Below are 18468 nucleotides of genomic sequence, written 5' to 3'. Positions count from 1 at the left end.
TTGAGTTAGTATAGTTATACTGTACGATGTTTTTGCGCTTAGTGAAGTTTGAAAGTTTTCTGGTGTTTTGCCTTGATATGTTAGTCATTCAAGCTTCTACACCTATCATATCTATAAGGGAGTTTTAGGACACACATATTAAACTTGAAATCCTTACAAACCGTCTCTGTATAAAGACACCTGCTTAATAAGACCATTTTTCGATGGTCTCCATTGACCAATTTCAACACAATTCAACCTGTATATAAAGACCTTAAAGTAAATGGTCGGGCTACAGTAGGCTAAAGTCGGTAAAAATGGTGTTAATATATCCAGTATAATTTCTTATGAAATAGAAAAATAATATTTCCCGTCAAAATCGCTCTGCATGCAAAGAAATTAATTTATATTATAGGAATACTAAAACGTCCTCCAGGCTGGCTATGCGCGTGTTGACATTTCCACGCAGCCTCGCTTTCAAACAGTAAGGTTCACTCAATATTGAACTGTGCTATATTCACACGGGGCTTTTCCAAAATTTCACTGGTCAAAACTGGACAATGTAAGCAGAACTTGGCCGTCGTTTTGATATGTAAGGACTTTTGAAAGGAAAATGAATCAATTTAGACTGGTTTTCTTCTTCTGACTATTCACTTTAAGAACAAGTTTCCCTCTATCTCTTGAATGTTTTTTTATTGAAAAGTCTGCCTGTATAATTAACAGTATTGTACAAATAACTGGATTAGTTATCCGACTCTCAACATGAACACACATTTACCAATATTGACTTTATTCCTGAAATAGATTACAAACTTTTGCTACCGACAAATCAACTCAAAATAAACTATGCACTCGCCTGACACTGTGTCGTAGACGGGAAGGCTAGCCTTTATCAGCTTTATCCTTAAATATGACCTGGATGATAGAAAAAAAACTCCCATTTTCACATTGTAATATGCACATGTTGCATTAAATGATGATAAGGAAAGGAAAAAGTTAGTTGAGTTATCTAGCTTGTGTTGCGCTGCGTATACATGTACGCGTTCAGAGTTGAAATGAAAACCTGTTTCAGGGCTGTTACATGTACTGTATTATCGACGTATAATGACACCAGTTTATTAAAGGGAAAATGTTCTTAGAAACGATGGCCGAAATAGGATTCACTAATATAAAAATGTCATATTAACACGAATTTGTTTAACTTGTATTGTCAGCTTTAAGATCTTAAATAAATTGAAGTCTAACATTCGTCACTGCTTATTTGTCATCAATACAAAGCACATGTGTTCTCATATTCACCAATACGAAGTATGTAACCGTGTGTTTTTTTTATTAGATACGTTGTGATTTTCCATAATTCGTATTGGTTACTACATGGTCACCTAAGGTTCAATATATAGTATATCGACTCCGTGTACCCATTTTTAGATGAACTTTATTGCTCAAATGTTGGGCTCTTCACGGCGACGTCCTATGACCGTTGTTTTTTGTTGTTGTTTTTCTGTGTTTTTTGTTTTTTTTTTTTTTTTTTTTTTTTTTTTTTTTTTTTTTGTTAAATTAATATGCACATCAAATAATTCTTTTGACACAGTCGTCGAAAAAACTTCATATCTAATATAAGAACTAAAGGACCTTTGGCTCGGTTCATATGGTGTTAAACTGCTCTGAACGAATATAACATGATAACATCAAGCTACGCCCGCGGTTTTCATTCAATTCTTCCGGGGTGGTATAACATCATATGAACCTCAACAAAGGTCCATAATGGAATTTGTTACATGAACAAACCACGTGAAACTTTCCTAAAGTTAATGTTTTATTCACATCAGTGCAATCGTGTAACCATTTCAGATTTCCTGCAAATAAAACATTTTTGTTTGAGATATATTGAGAATATTCATAAGAGTAAATAATTGATATGGAAAGCATGAGTGATTTGCCTGAAGTATTTGATAACCTACACGAAATAACCTGTTAGCAGTTGTTCAAATGCTGATATGGTTAATCACAGTCCAGTATACTACAATTTTCAAGTCAAGGCAAGATTATTTCTTACCTACATTTGTATTTTCTACCTACTGTGTAAAATCTTTTAAATGCAAAATTTAGCGAAAAGCTGCGTGCATAATGTACTTTTAAACTTTACGGCGCATTTTATTTAAGATATAATAGAGTTTTGACAGCCTCTTGAACTCCTGACGGAAGAAGAAATCTATAAATAAAGATGATACCTAGTTAGGTGCTTGTAGGGTCACACGTGTTTTGGTTACATCCGGGTTCCGTACAACAGTGTCCACATAATACCTCGTGGTGAGCATATGGGTAAATCCAGCCATGCGTGTGGGGGTCAAAGTTCGCCGAGTGTATACATGCCTTCACCATGGAAACGAAAGAATTAAAATTAGACACTTCCAGGAAGACATGTGTTTTGATCATAGATTCATGCACCATATGATAAATAATTGTCTGATTCTGACCTCTTTTACGGTTTTACAGTACTATATCCGAATACAGAAATGACCAAGCAATGAAGCGGTTTATCGTTTATGCATGTCTACGTCGAATATAATGACATGGTTAAGCATTCTTTCATTAATAGGTGCTTTTTGAGAGTTAGTTCTCTTTATACAGAGCACAATTAAATATGATGTCGCTTAGCCTCACTTTGACCTTGAGCTGAGCGTTCGTTCCTGTCAGAAAGGCTCTAGTATAAAGGAGTGGGACGAACGGTTTGTCTTTTTTTAGAATAATGTGGCCAGATGTGTGCTTACTCTGTGTCTCGGGCGACATGCTTCAGTGAGATAGCACTAAAACAGTTCCAATAGCAATACACTGCATACACCGAGGACCGCTTCGCTGTATAGGACACATTTCTTATGAACTTAGATTTACATATTTATGCATTGAATATGAGAAATTCAACGTATAATTTCGTAATCGTTAATGATGCATCGATTACGAAGATATGTTTTCTTGAAAACTCCTGGTTTAACATCATACTTGGAAAACACTTGTCTAAACAATTAAATGTACAAATGGCATTTGTTTGTGCCATAGATCGTGATTTCACGGTCCGGATATGGCACGAGTCATACAATTGTCATCCTTTGTCATTTGTATTACGTAGATTATATATTAAAGAGTAGATATTTTCTTGTTTTTAAATGTGAATCTTTACTAACTTATGCAGCATTTTATTTTCGCTACGACATGATTTTGAAATATTCTTGCCTTCATGGCGATTTTGTTACAGTATCCGATTTAAAGCCATATGGCTCTACTGTTCATGCCATTATTATGATTTATTTATTTATCTATTTATTTATTCGCGGTGATTATTTTCCGCGATTTCTTATCAATCGCCTGTAAAATAATCCGTACTCTAAAATAAATCGCTCTCGAAAATAAATTGTTTCGCAGTATAATGTATGGCTTGTTTATATATGTGAAGATAAAATCACCCCATGTGAGGCACATCCTAGATGGTAGTATTTCCCTCCGTCAGGACCAGTATAGTAGGTTGTGAAGCATTCCTGTAATCAAAACAGACCTCATCAATACAAATTAACAATTATTATGTAGTAGGTTGTGATGCAATCCTATAATCGAAACAAACCTCATTAATAAAATTAAGCGATGACGTATAATATAATAAGTTTTAAAACATTCTTATAAAAAAACCCAGACCTCATCAATACAAATCAACAATGAATATTATGTAGTAGGTTGTGAAGCAATCCTATAATCGAAACAACCCTCATTAATAAAATTAAACAATGACGTATAATGTAATCAGTTGTAAAGCATTCCTATAATCAAAACAGATCCCATCAGCACAAATTAAACAAGGAATTAATGAATACACAAATAGAAGATTCATTAAACTTTTATATTCCTACTGAACAGTAAGTGATTTTATAAAAACTATATGTCAATAACGACAGCTTATAAATAAATATGAATTACAAAGATGATGATAAGACTAGAGGATAGAACTTTGAATACATCTGGTTCAATGCCACCTTCCTGAAATACTTAAATTCTACTCATATCGTCTGCTGGCCCTCTTCGATCCGCCATGTTGTTTCGGAAGCGTTTAAGTGTCATTATGTTTCAAAGCTTCTGAATGACAATGAATCATCCACGGATTTTTTTATGTTTAAACGACGTTAACCAATGTTCCTTTCTCATGACAAGTTTAATTGATTCCTAAAATTTGCAGTTCAACCAAATGAGATTCATTATAAAATTGTTATGACGGAAACGGAATTTGGGCAAAAACGGGCAGGGTCAGATAGAATTGGACAAGATCGGGGTAGTAAAAAGACAAATATGCAATGTATGTAACTGAAGGTTATCAAAGCTTTAATTATATCAAATTATTTAATTTTTTGGTTCAAATTTAATTTGCCTTTCAAAAAGAACGGCATATGCAAAACAGAATTATTGACAAAAGTTAATTGATTCAGTGTATCTTGCTGTAATACTGAAATAGAAGATATTAATACACATGTATCCAAAAATCAATCTTACCTTTTTTCGTATATTGGTTATATACTCAGACCCATGTTAGTTTTACTTATGCTCAAACTATGACCGATTTCTCAACAAATCTCTGGTTTTGTGTGGTTGAATATAAAAAAATTTCTTTACTTAATCCTTTCACCCATCCTTTTTCTAACAAAGCACTATATAATAAGCACTGAGAACTCTTAGAAATAATCAGTATTGTCATATTGCTTACTATAAGCACATTGTATTTTGTATTTCTGTATCCAACCTATTATGACATGTAACTTGCACTGTATCGTTATTGGGTTGAATAAAATATTGTTTAAACCAGATACTGAAATACTGATTATTCAATTTTAATGCATAGTTATAAAAACGAGTCAGTCTCATAATCAGATTTACATAAAGCGATCTGAAGGTCGTGAGATCGATTCTCACCAGTTTAAACTAGATACTGAAATACTGATTAAGTAATTTATGCTCATTGATGAAGTATATATTTTGTCTTTGAAGTACGAACAAGTGATTTCAGTGAAATTGAACATTGTAACAGCGATTATAAACATATTATGTTATCGACTTTTGTTGTTTGCTGGGTAGTTTTTTGGGGTTATTTTTTTACATTATGAAATAAATTGAAGATGAAAATGTTCGTTATACAATATTTTATTAAAAGAATATAAAGAAGCAAGGGAAGCCTTTCTGCAAAGAAACGCTTCGTTGATATATGCGTAGCACTATAAGAAAATATACGAGTTCCATTATTGTGTTCCAATAAGGAGACATAATGTATTATATCATCAACACAATTTAAGGAACAAATAGAAAGAAAAAAGTTAACATAAATTAAGGCAGACGCTATAGGTCATACTGTTATTGTGTATATAGATATTGCAAAATGATCTGCTCTTGTAGGCAATTATTGTTTGTTAGGTCATGCATGTCGTGATGTCAGATTTTAATCAACTTGTTGGCAATTATTGTTTGTTATATCATGCATGTCGTTTTTTCAGATGTTAATCAACAAACATCAAGATCAATACCAACATACATGAGTAGACACATATTTGAAACACCGTGATACTCTTTGTTTAATGAAGATTAAAGGTATATTCAATGAGTTCTATCATGTTATTTACCAAACCTTATGCAGCGATGTATCAATCTAGTCACCCTTCACTTAAATCCAAATTAATTACGATACACTGAAGCCTAAAATCTGAATTTATTACGTTACACTGGAGCCTAAAATCCAAATAAATTACGTTACACTGAAGCCTAAAATCCAAATTAATTACGTTACACTGGAGCCTAAAATCCAAATTAATTACGTTACACTGGAGCCTAAAATCTGAATTAATTACGTTACACTGAAGCCTAAAATCTGAATTAATTACGTTACACTGGAGCCTAAAATCTGAATTAATTACGTTACACTAGAGCCTAAAATCTGAATTAATTACGTTACACTGGAGTCTTAAAATCCGAATTAATTACGTTACACTGGAGTCTAAAATCGTAATTAATTACATCTGTACGTTACACTGGAGCCTAAAATCCAAATTAATTACGTTATACTGGAGCCTAAAATCTGAATTAATTACGTTACACTGGAGCCTAAAATCTGAATTAATTACGTTACACTGAAGCCTAAAATCCAAATTAATTACGTTACACTGGAGCCTAAAATCTGAATTAATTACGTTACACTGAAGCCTAAAATCCAAATTAATTACGTTACACTGGAGCCTAAAATCTGAATTAATTACGTTACACTGGAGCCTAAAATCCAAATTAATTACGTTACACTGGAGCCTAAAATCCAAATTAATTACGTTACACTGGAGCCTTAAATCCGAATTAATTATGTTACACTGGAGCCTAAAATCTGAATTAATTAATTACGTTACACTGGAGCCTTAAATCCGAATTAATTACGTTACACTGGAGCCTAAAATCCAAATTTATTACGTTACATTGGAGCCCAACATCAGAATTAATTACGTTACACTGGAGTCTAAAATCTGAATTAATTACGTTATACTGTCTAAAATCAAAATTAACATAAAAAACGAGTCATTTTGCGTGCTAAAACACCGAACATTAATACCAGTCTCATACAATTTGTAAATAGAAAAATTATTTTTTACTTTGAACATAACCGGTAGCCATCAGCAGAACAGTTCCAAAAATATCTGCAAACAAGAACGTCCAAAAAAAGAAAAGGTCTAAAGCAGATACAACATCGCTCCATTCGATGTTTTCGTCTGATTTTTTGTCGAAATGATTTGTGTCGTCAAACTCCTTTCCGGGATCCATTCCTTTCGTACTGACGTCGGAAACCTTTGCAGATTTTGGTTTTACATTGATTGTGGTAAGTCTAGTTCTCCTACACCGCTGTCGGCAAAGAATTACTCTGCTTGTCTTCAGTAGAAATTTCAGCCATTTTGGAATTGGAAAACTTTGTGCGTCTCTGTAGTTGATCCTGAGTTGCACAGCCGTTATTATGGTGATAAGTGTGCCCATCACAACCAGGAATACCAAATATTTACTGAGTAAAGATTGACTCGAACTCGCCGGAAGTTGCGCACTGACAATGGTGATAAACACTGCAAACGCCAAGAACATTGTTATGCAGAATCCCATCTTTTCCCCACTCTCGACCGGAATCACGAACGTAAATACAGCCAGAATTGAAAGCAGTAGTACGGGTAACACAAGATTGTATATGATATATCCTGGTTTCCTCCTAACGTGAACAGTGAATCGAACAACTGTCTCGTCTGCAGCCGTTATTTCAGTTTTAGATGACGTTCTGAGCAAATCCCACTCTCCATTTTCCTGATACTCTTTAAGGCTTACACCTGTTTGGCCCCTATGGATTAATATGTCACCAACTAGACTCGTCCAGATTCCTATTTCAATGTCACAAATCTGCTCATCAAAAGGGAAGTAAGTGATATCGATGTTACACTTTGTTTCAAATACTTCCGAGGGAAACCATTGCACTTCACCATCATATTGAACATAAGTCAAAATCATATCGTTTCCCAACTCTTTCATTTTACTGTATCCATTGACCAAAGCAAGGTCAGGTTTCCATATCTCACTCTGGGGAATGTAAAGATGATCAATGCCGTTATAATATCCAGGGTGCCATGAGAGGTAGTAATCTCCCCATACCATATGTAGATAAACAGCTGATGTCATCTTCTCCTTAACCTCATCAATGTCGGTTACACTGACCAAGAACATATTAACCCATAAAAGCGTGGGAAGCGAGTGGTTGTAACTAGGACGGACGAATTTGTTGTATCCGTCGATGGTAAACAGTTGCGTCATTAGCTGTTTGACGTCATCAGCGGTCTGACAAGAGCCGGTGTGACAAAGAATGGAAAAGGCTAATATCAGTACATGTATATTCCTACATGCCATTGTCTCCTTGTATCTAGATGAGAGTGAGCGGACGCTTCAGTTCTGACACAGACCGTGTTCTGTTGCTGCACCAGCCGTTGTACCCACTAGACCTGTTCGTTCCAGTGATATAAATGTCTGTCTAACACACAACCTCGATGATTTAAAATTCTAATTAAGTAATTGTATCAACAACATTTGACTAAAACGACTTAAACAATGAGGATCGGTGATTGTATTGATTCCTGCCATGAAAAAAATATTAGCAAAGACTGTTCCAGTATCATATTTCAGACAGCAACTACAAAACAAACAGACGCTCTCGCTGCATTTTGAATTTTCCTGGGTATTATATTTACCGATTGTTTACACGATTTATGGGGTTACTCGCTAATGAATCCATTGTTATCTACTCATTATTAACCATTATCCAATACTGTTACACAAGCAATAGGGAGCGATACCAACCCCCTCACCTCACTGCACCATAAAGGTGTGATGAATCGTGTCATGAATAAGTAAACAATGCTGTTACATATAGTTCACCATTATCCCGTAATTGATATAACAGATAAACGTGCTTACGTTAGTGCAACCAAATCTAACGCAAAATTGATTTTGAACAAGCTATCGCAATGGTGAGTTCGTGCATTCATAATACTATTTTTTTTTAAATTGCGTTTTCAAAGACACGCAGAAAATGCAATTAGCGCAAATTGATTTTAGCTGAAAATTTCTATCGCGAAATGCGCTAAACTTTTATTACTGTGTTAACATGAACATTCACAGTACGTCTAATGAAAATAAAAATGATAGAGAAATGAAGATTTTATAACAGTTATAAAAACTTACATGCTGACTCTTTGAAAGTAGAAATTAAGAGAAATCAAAGATATTCATCTACGTAAACTCGACTAAAGTAAGATAAAATGCATGTAGTTATTTACAATTAAGATCAAGTAAATTTTGTTGTTGATATAATTGAAATCTTGATACAAAACCAAGATATGATATAAACACTTAAAATCGGGTATATACTTTGCTAAAGGCCCACTACCTTTCCGAAGCAAAATTTAAAGGTTTCTTGAAAACATTCATAACATTAATAAGAAAATACATATTGGTCGCCTAACATGAGGTCAGTACACTAAACATATGCAAGATTTGCTGCGTAATATATGATTACTGTGGAGATTCATTTCGCTGTTATGCCGTATGGCGCAGTGATAGTCAACTACCGCGCGGTATTTAGGACGACGGCGGGAAACTTAAGACGACCATTTGCAACTCTATAAAATTATCGATCATCATTTTACATTCCCATTTTTAAAAATTTAAAGTCAATTCATATTTTCCCGAATGATCACAATATTTTTATTTATATAATAAGATAGGAAATGATTTTTTTCAATGATTAATCATAACGAGTTTTGTATGTCCATGTAACGACCGTGTGGCCGTGTATTTTTCTGCTCCTCTTATATTGTGTCATCCTCAGTCCCAGATGCAAATCCTACTTTCGTCCATTTACGCCATGGGGTCAAAGGTCACATTTCCTGCGGTATCATTAATGATTCATCACTCAAATTCACCTCATTTGATTAGTTCCGTCATGTGTTGATCAATCGAAAACATGTGCATACTTGTTGTGTACTACGATTTGAACGTGGCACCGCAGTTACGTCTACAAAGGTTTAGTACATGATAACTACTAGGAATGCGATTGGATAACATCCATGGTCTATTTTGCATCAGTTCCCTGTCCTTCTTGACTACGGGAGACTATACCTGACTACGGGAACTATACCAATGTATATTCCCCCGGGAATGGAAACTGTTCTCCTATAGTGTTGTCTGGCGAGATTTAGTCCCCTCGTCTTCGACTCGGGCACTATACCTCGCCACACAACACCATAGGAGAACAATTTCCTCTGGAAAGGGCCATAATAGAATATTAACTCATACACCGCACTAGATATGGATTTTATTCTGCCTTTAAACATGATAGGGTCTCGATATCATGAATATTTTGCAGTTTCGCTTACTCATCTACATGCATGGCCTTTTTCTTGGCGCGCGATTTAATGAATATTTATAAGAAAACCACAGCGAATACGACCTTTGTGCCCAGAGGTAAATGAACGACAGTGCGGTTTGCATTCGGGACGAAGATCGCCAACGATCATGTAGCTCGGTAGATCCAGAGCAACCGGCTTATATCGCGTGTTCTGCGTTCGAACATCGGTCTAACCGTTCAAAGTTCTGTTCAACTAATTGGACTAATTCATATATCACGTGATACCCGATAAAGTTTGTGCGGGACTAGTACCTCCAGTAGTGATGGAGCGCATGTTGATGGAACGTAATTCTTTGTAATCTTCCCACTGAAATGACGTTAGCGCAAAACATTATCTTTTGACGTCATTCCAGCACCAATAGAAAAAAATAGTCCCGCACAAACGGTATCATGTATCACGTGGTACGTGAGTTAGTCCCATTTACCTTTCCATGGGGACAGGATAGCATATCCGTGCAGTCATGTGGCGAGGTGGCATGGAAACAGTTGTAGCAGTGATGGTCATTATGGTGATCGCAACATACCAAACCTGTAATACAACAACGCACAATTATTTTTCCAGGCGCTTAGACACCGCGGGAATTGATTGCCGTAGAATATTCAAATCAGGTACAATCATTGTCTAAATCGTAGATGCGTATCGCCGTGACAAGGTCATTGGGCAGAAGAAATAGAGAAATTGTTTTGATTTTCCAGCCTTTTCTTGGTGGGGGGATTTTATGGTAATCTTGAGCTACTAATACCATTTAATCTTTATTTTTATTAAAAAAACACCTTATATCACTGCAAATTAGGGATCGAGGTTGACCTTTAACGGTGTTCCACAAAATACACACCCGGTGTACGGGGAAATAAATACCTGGAATATTTTCCGTGATAACAGTCACTTTGTCAGCTCATAATCACGTAACATAAACCCATATTTGGCTTCGTTAAACTTTTATGTAAATGAAGTCAAACAAAGTATGGGTATATCGTCAGCCATTGTTATCCTGCACGTGTTCACGTTATTATTTTTCATAATTGTGCAAAACAAAATATGAATATAATATTATTTCTCACAGATATCATTTTTCCTCAGATTATCGTGCAATTTGCTGTACAAACTTGAGGATCATCTGTGTTTATTAACGACCAATAGTGTTGACAATAAACATGATAGTTTGTTTGATGGTTAAAATATTGTCGACCTAGAAATGCAGGAAAATCCTTAACACATTAATATTCAACACTGACGATTACAACGCACATATTGAAATGAATTTACGATATCAGTGCTTCAATGAAAGCATGTCAGGACAACATAAAAGGTCATTCCAAATATCAACAATGATGCTCCGATTTATTATGTTAGGACCTTTATTCATAGGGACTTAAGCCCAAAATAAGTTGATCAGCCTTCATATGCTTATTGGTGATTTCATAACAATGATCGGTTATATAAAACGTCAGGAAAAACGTGGGAAGTACTAACCAAAACATTTTAAAAATAGACTGTCATACATGTATTTTATTTTCGGGTAACACGATACTGTGGACCTTTCGTTTTCCATATTTTTAGAATTTTTTCATATTTAGGATCGCTTCCATATTCGTTTTAAAACAATTAGTCTTCATTGGAAAGAATGATATAAATCGAAAGTCAAATGGAAGTTTTAATCCGACGGGGCCTCGTGAAGGGAAATTCTTAATTGCGCATCGCACCTCTGTATATAACGCAAGTATAAAGTGGAAAGTTGTTCACGTCTCTTCCATTGCAGCGATCCGTCTATATTTACAATTTTTCCAAACTGCGCGCGCTACCAACCCTTATCACATTGTCATATTCGTTTTACTGTTGTTAGAATATCGAAATTTGATTGTGAACTCGCTTCATCTACGCTGTCGACCCGCCATTTTGTTATCATTCACTTAATATGGACAATGCATTGTGGGAGGTCATGAAAGTTCAATGTTACATGTACTATAATTTATTCTTATCGCACTCAACTTACAAATCCCGATCGGACCGATGTATAATATAGAAAGAGGGTATTTCCTTTTTAATTATTTTATTCGACATATTTGGACAATATTTAGTATGTATTACTACATGTATATGGTACGGTATCTACCTCGTCATAAATATATCTTTTTATCAAACTTACAGTGTTTATTTATGTTCATGCCTGTTTCTCACAACTATACGTTTTGGACTTAAGTTTGTTTCGAGAAATCGGGGCCTGGTGTTTAATTAATATTATTTGAGCATTTTATGAATTCTTTATGTTGATCATCAATAACTAACCAAAAATTAATATGTATGTTTTTGTAAAGTCAAATCCGGACAAACTAATGGAAACACTTCTTGCTACAGATACTCGGGAGCACTATATAGCATAATTGGAATTATGTAACATTCTTCTCCTGTAATATGTAGATTCCGTATTATTTGCCATTTACAAGCATATCAACAAATCACATTGTTGCAGTTTTAATTACTCGTGATGTACATTATATATTTCGATTTTTTTCACGTTAAACGCAACTATTTAATATGTTTGTTTCTAAATATCGACAAAAATTATAACAATATTACTTACCAATCAGCACTCCAAACAACACACATGTAAGTATACTGGACATTTTTGGTTATGTGAACGACTTATCTCCTTATCAGTTGTGACGTTCTTAATGCCCTATTCTCTTGTCACGACCTCTGTTCTGATGTTCTGGTGACGACGGTTCACGCAATGATATGATTTTTAATCAGATTGACATTGGCCAGGATTGAGTTCGACATTGGAGTCGCCGGGCAGTGATGGTCCACTCTAAAGCGACCAGGTTGTATTTAGTATAACATTGGAGTCCGCGGGGCAGTGACGGTCCACTCTAAATTGACAAGGCTGTATTTATAACATTGAAGTTGCCGGGCAGTGCCGGCCATTCTAAATTGACCATGCTGCATTTACTATGATATTTGACAATAGTCGTAATTTTGAATATATCAAGTACACATACAGTGTAGAAGGTAAAGGTCACACCAAGATCACATTACTATTTAGCTAAAACGAGCAGAATCTGCCGCTTGCTTAAAACATTACAATCTCACGCGATGAGATGAGGTCGAGTAAAGCAATACATGTTCGTGTCACCTACCGAGACAAATTCGGTCTACAAATGCGTATTCTAATTTATATTCCATTAAGACCTTACACAATATATTTTTGAAGATCTATTTTACATGTATATAGATTACTATCCACCGATCATTTGTATTTTGTCAATTTATATTCACCGCGAGTCATTTTGTGTTTAAGTACTTAAGATAATATTTATAAAGAAATTATTTAACAAGATAAACTATCTTTTAATGTCCAGTTTAGCACACTGCCTCTCTCGGTGGCGATATTTACAGCGGTTGGTAGTATCAATCACAAGTTCACTAATAAACATCCTTGATATGCCAGGGGTTCCGGTCACTGACGACATGTACACCCCTGGAATATATCATAGTAAAACTGGAGGCAATAGAAAAGGTAATTTAGTCCTTTGAACACATCAGAAGAGCCGTAATAAGGTACACCGTGGTTGACTGTGACGCTTTGAAATTGGGCGTCACTCTCTCTGTAGTCTTCAAAGGATTTTTTTTGCTAACAATAAGCATGTGATTGGTTCAAGCTTTTTTCCCTCTGAGCCGCCTTCAATTTGACAATGAGATAGATATCGCAAGTGATCGCAATCCCTGGAGTATCGAGAATGGCTAAAAGGGTGACAAACTATAAACTCTATGATATACAATGTACGTTCATACATGGATGTCGATATAATAAGGAGATAAGAGTTTCCGGAATTATTTGACAAAGAAATAAAATAACATAAATCAGACGCTAGACATCGTAATAAATAATATTCAAGTTACTTAATTCAAAGTGTGTTGCTATGACAGTGGATGTAATGAATGACAATAAGTTAAGTTAAATCAAATGGAATCTATTCTGGTTCAGGATTGTGAACTAATTACTTATTCGATTATAATTAGACATCTTCAATTTTGTCTGACACGGAATACGACACCGACACCGACAAGGACTTCGAAATACGGGGGCGTTTGGAAATGTATTTTAATACACCGTATCCATTATGTTTACATTGCGTATTTATCAATTACGAACCTTTCTTGAAGTCAATACTACCAGGGTGGCGAATCAAAGGTCCTTTTTTATATTAGATATGGAGTTGGTTTTTTTTTTAATGTGCGTGTTACTTACATGAAAAACGATGGCCATAGGATATCACCCTGGTGAACTCCACGTTTGGTCAATGGAATATGGACGGCTATGGCGTCACAATAGTACATACTTACGTAATACTACGAGTTTATATGCTACATATCTACGTCCACGTGACCAAATGTTATTTGATTTAATCATATTTTATTGCAAAATGTGCAATGGGATTGGGCACAAGTTATAAAACTTATATAAAGCCCGTTCCCAAAAATAATAAAACATTCAAATTACATAGACAAGATGGCATTTACAAGAAAAGATATACATAATATATAAAGTTGTATTTGAGACAGAGAGAGAGGGAGAGAGTGAGGGAAGAGCGAGAAAGAGAGAGGTGGGGGAGGGACAGAGCTATTTTATAACAAGTATGCTCCTCAAGGTGTTAGTTTCAACTCGTAATATACTATTATTTTAAAATCTAAAATCTACCCCTCCGATAAAGACGACAGAATTTCTAAACCTCTTTTCTTAACTTTCGACTTCTCAATGTTCATATTATCCGGCTTCGGTTTGTCTTTCTCCTTGTCACTCTAGGCTTTCTTTGAATATTCGTTTCTCTTCTGTCGTCAGTATCGGAGGGTTATACAAATTTACTTGTAAATACAAAACCAGTAAGGAAATATTTGATAATAATAGAAGGACGAAGTTAAAATCTATGAGTATCTTTGATATATTCCTGAGTGTGCATGAAGATTAATTCATTTTCTTGTGTACTTAAGTTCATATTTCCAAAAAGTAATAAATTGACAGAGAGTGGAATAAATGAGTTTAGCTGTCCAAATAGAATGATTCTTTGGTCATTATATGAATTACAATTAAAAAAAGAAATGCTGTGGATCTTCAACTGGGAAACCGCAGTGACATTTTTGATCTGTTACAATTTTTGCTCTGAATAAATGGCTACGTAATGAACTTAAACGATTTCTTAAGTATGTATATATAATGGTTAATTTTAAACACTCTCTTAGTAAGTTAAATGACATAAATAGTCCCTCGTATTATTTGTTTGGAGACAGGAAAACTAATATTTTGCATGCTAGATATGAAATGAAGAGATAGAACGACAACTCTGTTACAACAGAGTTTTCGTTCTAGAACGAAATGTTAACACGGCTAAATAAACCTATCAACCCGCTTATTTTCGCGATTTGTGTAATAAGGAAACTAACCGATATATTTTGCTGAAATTTTGAATGTAAGTTAATCTCAGCGTGATCTATCGATTGAAATAATCGTGTCAGCTACGAAAATTCATTAAAGGTGATATTTTTTAGGTCAAACAGGCAAAAATCGGCATTTTGATCACTGGTTTCTGTTTAATTCGTCCTAGTGAAATAATTAAAAAACTTAACAATCTGAGACTCTACATATAAATAGTCCTTGTAATTCTGAACAAAACGGTATGTCTGATTTTTGGAAATGTTACATACAACGACCCCAATACAGTCTTGAATAATGGTGGTATTTCGCAGGTTCCCGGTAAATTTCCACAACAGACGAGATATTTCGGGGTCCCAGGCGCCTTCCTTCGGAGCTATTCTGAACGATTGGACCGGCAAATGTACCATTTAAAAATGAGTGATATTTATGAAATTTTCTGTGGAACTAACTAAAAATCTTAAAATGCGTAAATAATTTATGCACTGATCATCACATTAATGTTACAAAATGCGCTCAAAAAGTGCAACAATGAAATGGAGCTGTGTGCACCGTCTCGAATGCACAAAATCATGGCGCAGACTATCGCGCCCCCTGTGAGGAATGTGTATTGTTTGTATCCGGTTGAGTAAAAACGTTGAAGCCGCCTTGATGTTCAAGTTAAATCCGGCATTATCAGGTAAGTAATTGTTCATTTTACTTGTTATAGACATCAATATCGTTATCGGTGGATATTAGTATTATCATATATATTTGATTGTTTTTGTAGGCCTGAAATATAACGTTAGGTAGGCTACTGTTTACAATCTGTTTATGATCATCATCGCGAGTGACTGTCTGACAACAGGACCATGCATGCGTTCTAAATCGTGGCTTAACAGCACGTAAACTGACATTTGTACTGCCTTTGAGGCTTATGCCGTTTGAATATATGTATCTCCTAATATATTGTTTGATCATATGATTAAATTGCTAGTAGTTAAACCATAAAGTAATGCACATATCGTTTCGTTAGTGCGTAGACTCACGTGTAGCGTACACACACACACACAGTAGCTTCGTTACATGTCATTTCGGTACATGCGGAAGTCTTTTCGGTATCATAAAGTAAACATGGCGAAATGACTTTCAGAAGGTACCGAAACGCCTTTAAGTAATCTGAATATTAGACAACTAAAGAAAACAAACCAGAAAAAATAGTAACAATGAAGTTTGACAATGGATATGATCAACATTATTACATGTAGATACATGTACATTTGTATGCACTGCAGTTTTACATGACACATAATAATTGCTTAGGCTTAAGTTACTGTACAGACTGGGTGGGTGAGGTCAATAATGTTAACAATGAAAATTCATTTCACAATTTTGCTGTGTTGTGTATAGTGATAGTCAACTACTGCGTAATAATTAGGATGCCGACAGGAATCTTCAGATTGACCCGCGTTGTGAAAATTAGCATACCCCGGTACATGTATAATATCACACTGACCCATTTAGCAATGTTATATACGGTCATGTCATAAATGTTGTAAGACGAACACTATTGTGGCGTCGTAGATATTAATGACGTCTGTGATGTTGTATGATTATCTCGGTCGAATTCAAGCCTGATTTCGCCACTCTTACATAAAACAGAATTGAAAGTAATCCAAATTTTGACCCAGAGCTTAAGCCCTGGCTATTCTCTCAAGGATTCAATAGGTCTAGAGTTAAATCAACAATGTTCAAGAAAATTTGTAAGATTTTTCCTTGTAAAGGAAGTTGTTGATATCTTCTTGGTGCCCCCTGTACTCTGATCTGGTGGTCATTTAATACATTTATTGAGGTCAAGGTGCGCTTTAAACTAAGCACCATGGATGCCCTTTTTTCCTGTCAGAATTACTAAAATTTTGACTATGTTTTGATTAATACGAGTTATGTGATGAAAAGAATCTTACACTCATGGCTACATCATTTGAAATTTATGAAATTTAAATTGATAAAAATTGATATACCACGAGCCTTTAAGGATATTTTGACATTTTATTTCCAAGATAACAACAGTTTTTCTGGGTTTTTTTAATATCATACAGTATCTAGGTAAAAGGCGACCTAGTTATAACACTCACTATACAGTAGTGAATGTCAAACTTGTAACAGCCTCATCAGTTTTAAGCATTTTAGAAACAGATAAATTTTGAATTTGAGAAATTTTTTCAATTTTTTTTCTAAATCAATTTTTTTTTTTTTTAAATTAATAAATTGAAAGCTATTTCGGTTAAGGTATAGACTTTTAAATATATGTATATGATTTGCTTGCTCTTGACATTTTTTTCATCTGTAATGAATAACACTTGGAAACAGTAACTATTTTAAATACTAGTACCTACATGTATATACAAAAAAATGTGTGTATATATAGGTAATCTTCCTCAATATAAAAAATAAATATGCTGTGTTATCTATTCATGTAAATGATTAATAAAACAAAAGAGAAGCATGAAAGGTATACCAGGTAATTCATTTCTGCGTATGTATAAAAGCTACAAATAGATCCTTAATGTGATGATTTATTTAACTGATTTTCATATCCTTCAACAGTATCAAGGATTTAAAATAATTTAATTACCTGGTACCATATGTGTTCCAATTCGGATGTAGAACAGAGTTCTCTTTTTTTATTAGTTTAACATCCTATTAACAGCCAGGGTCATTTAAGGATGTGCCAGGTTTGATGGTGGAAGAAAGCCGGAGAACCCGGAGAAAAATCAACGACCAGCTGTCAGTACCTGGGAAATTCTCCACATCGGATTCGAACTTGTGACCCAGAGGTGGACGGCTTGTGGTAATATGTCGGGACATCTTTACCACTCGGCCACTGTGGCCCCACGAATAGAGTTCATATAAAAGGTCTCATAAATGTTATGATAATTAGAAAGATTGGCACTTATTAAGTTATATAACCCATTACCCTAATTGCCAAACATGAAATTCCAATTAGCATTATACATTTCCAAGGCATTTGTTGATTAAAGCATATTATATTGTTAAATATCTTATGTAAGTATGATC

The 18468-nt window shown here is 34.8% G+C and overlaps 2 protein-coding genes across 3 annotated transcripts; both read right to left on the bottom strand.

Moving 5' to 3' along the window:
• Positions 1 to 782: 782 nt before the first annotated feature.
• Positions 783 to 12706, bottom strand: LOC138321869 (uncharacterized). Of its 2 annotated transcripts, none has more exons than XM_069265872.1 (5): positions 12565 to 12706; positions 10408 to 10511; positions 3441 to 3512; positions 2211 to 2352; positions 783 to 894 (listed from the first exon to the last, which is right to left on the bottom strand). In XM_069265872.1, the coding sequence occupies exons 1-4, from the start codon at positions 12605 to 12607 to the stop codon at positions 2215 to 2217; spliced, it is 357 nt and encodes a 118-aa protein (XP_069121973.1). In that variant the 5' UTR covers positions 12608 to 12706; the 3' UTR covers positions 783 to 894; positions 2211 to 2214. The 2 variants fall into 2 exon arrangements, with proteins under 2 accessions (XP_069121973.1, XP_069121972.1); XM_069265871.1 differs by lacking the exon at positions 783 to 894 and adding an exon at positions 1778 to 1835.
• Positions 4980 to 8627, bottom strand: LOC138321868 (neuronal acetylcholine receptor subunit alpha-3-like). Its single transcript, XM_069265870.1, has one exon. It carries the CDS (start codon positions 7924 to 7926, stop codon positions 6631 to 6633), a length of 1296 nt encoding a protein of 431 aa, XP_069121971.1. The 5' UTR covers positions 7927 to 8627; the 3' UTR covers positions 4980 to 6630.
• Positions 12707 to 18468: the final 5762 nt, after the last annotated feature.

This window comes from Argopecten irradians, chromosome 4 (assembly GCF_041381155.1).
Source record: "Argopecten irradians isolate NY chromosome 4, Ai_NY, whole genome shotgun sequence".
Lineage (NCBI taxonomy): Eukaryota > Metazoa > Mollusca > Bivalvia > Pectinida > Pectinidae > Argopecten > Argopecten irradians.
The sequence above is the reverse complement of the archived record's forward strand: the minus strand, read 5'-3'. Positions and strand labels throughout refer to the sequence as shown.

Bases quoted from the DNA above. Each gene is read 5' to 3' on its own strand.
- LOC138321868 (XM_069265870.1), bottom strand. From the start codon at position 7,926: ATGGCATGTAGGAATATACATGTACTGATATTAGCCTTTTCCATTCTT.
- LOC138321869 (XM_069265872.1), bottom strand. From the start codon at position 12,607: ATGTCCAGTATACTTACATGTGTGTTGTTTGGAGTGCTGATTG. The intron at 3,513-10,407 runs GTAAATGGGACT...TTTTGATTACAG, and splicing joins TATCCTGTCCCCATGGAAAG to GAATGCTTCACAACCTACTA. The intron at 2,353-3,440 runs GTGATTTTATCT...TCCATGGTGAAG, and splicing joins TAGGATGTGCCTCACATGGG to GCATGTATACACTCGGCGAA.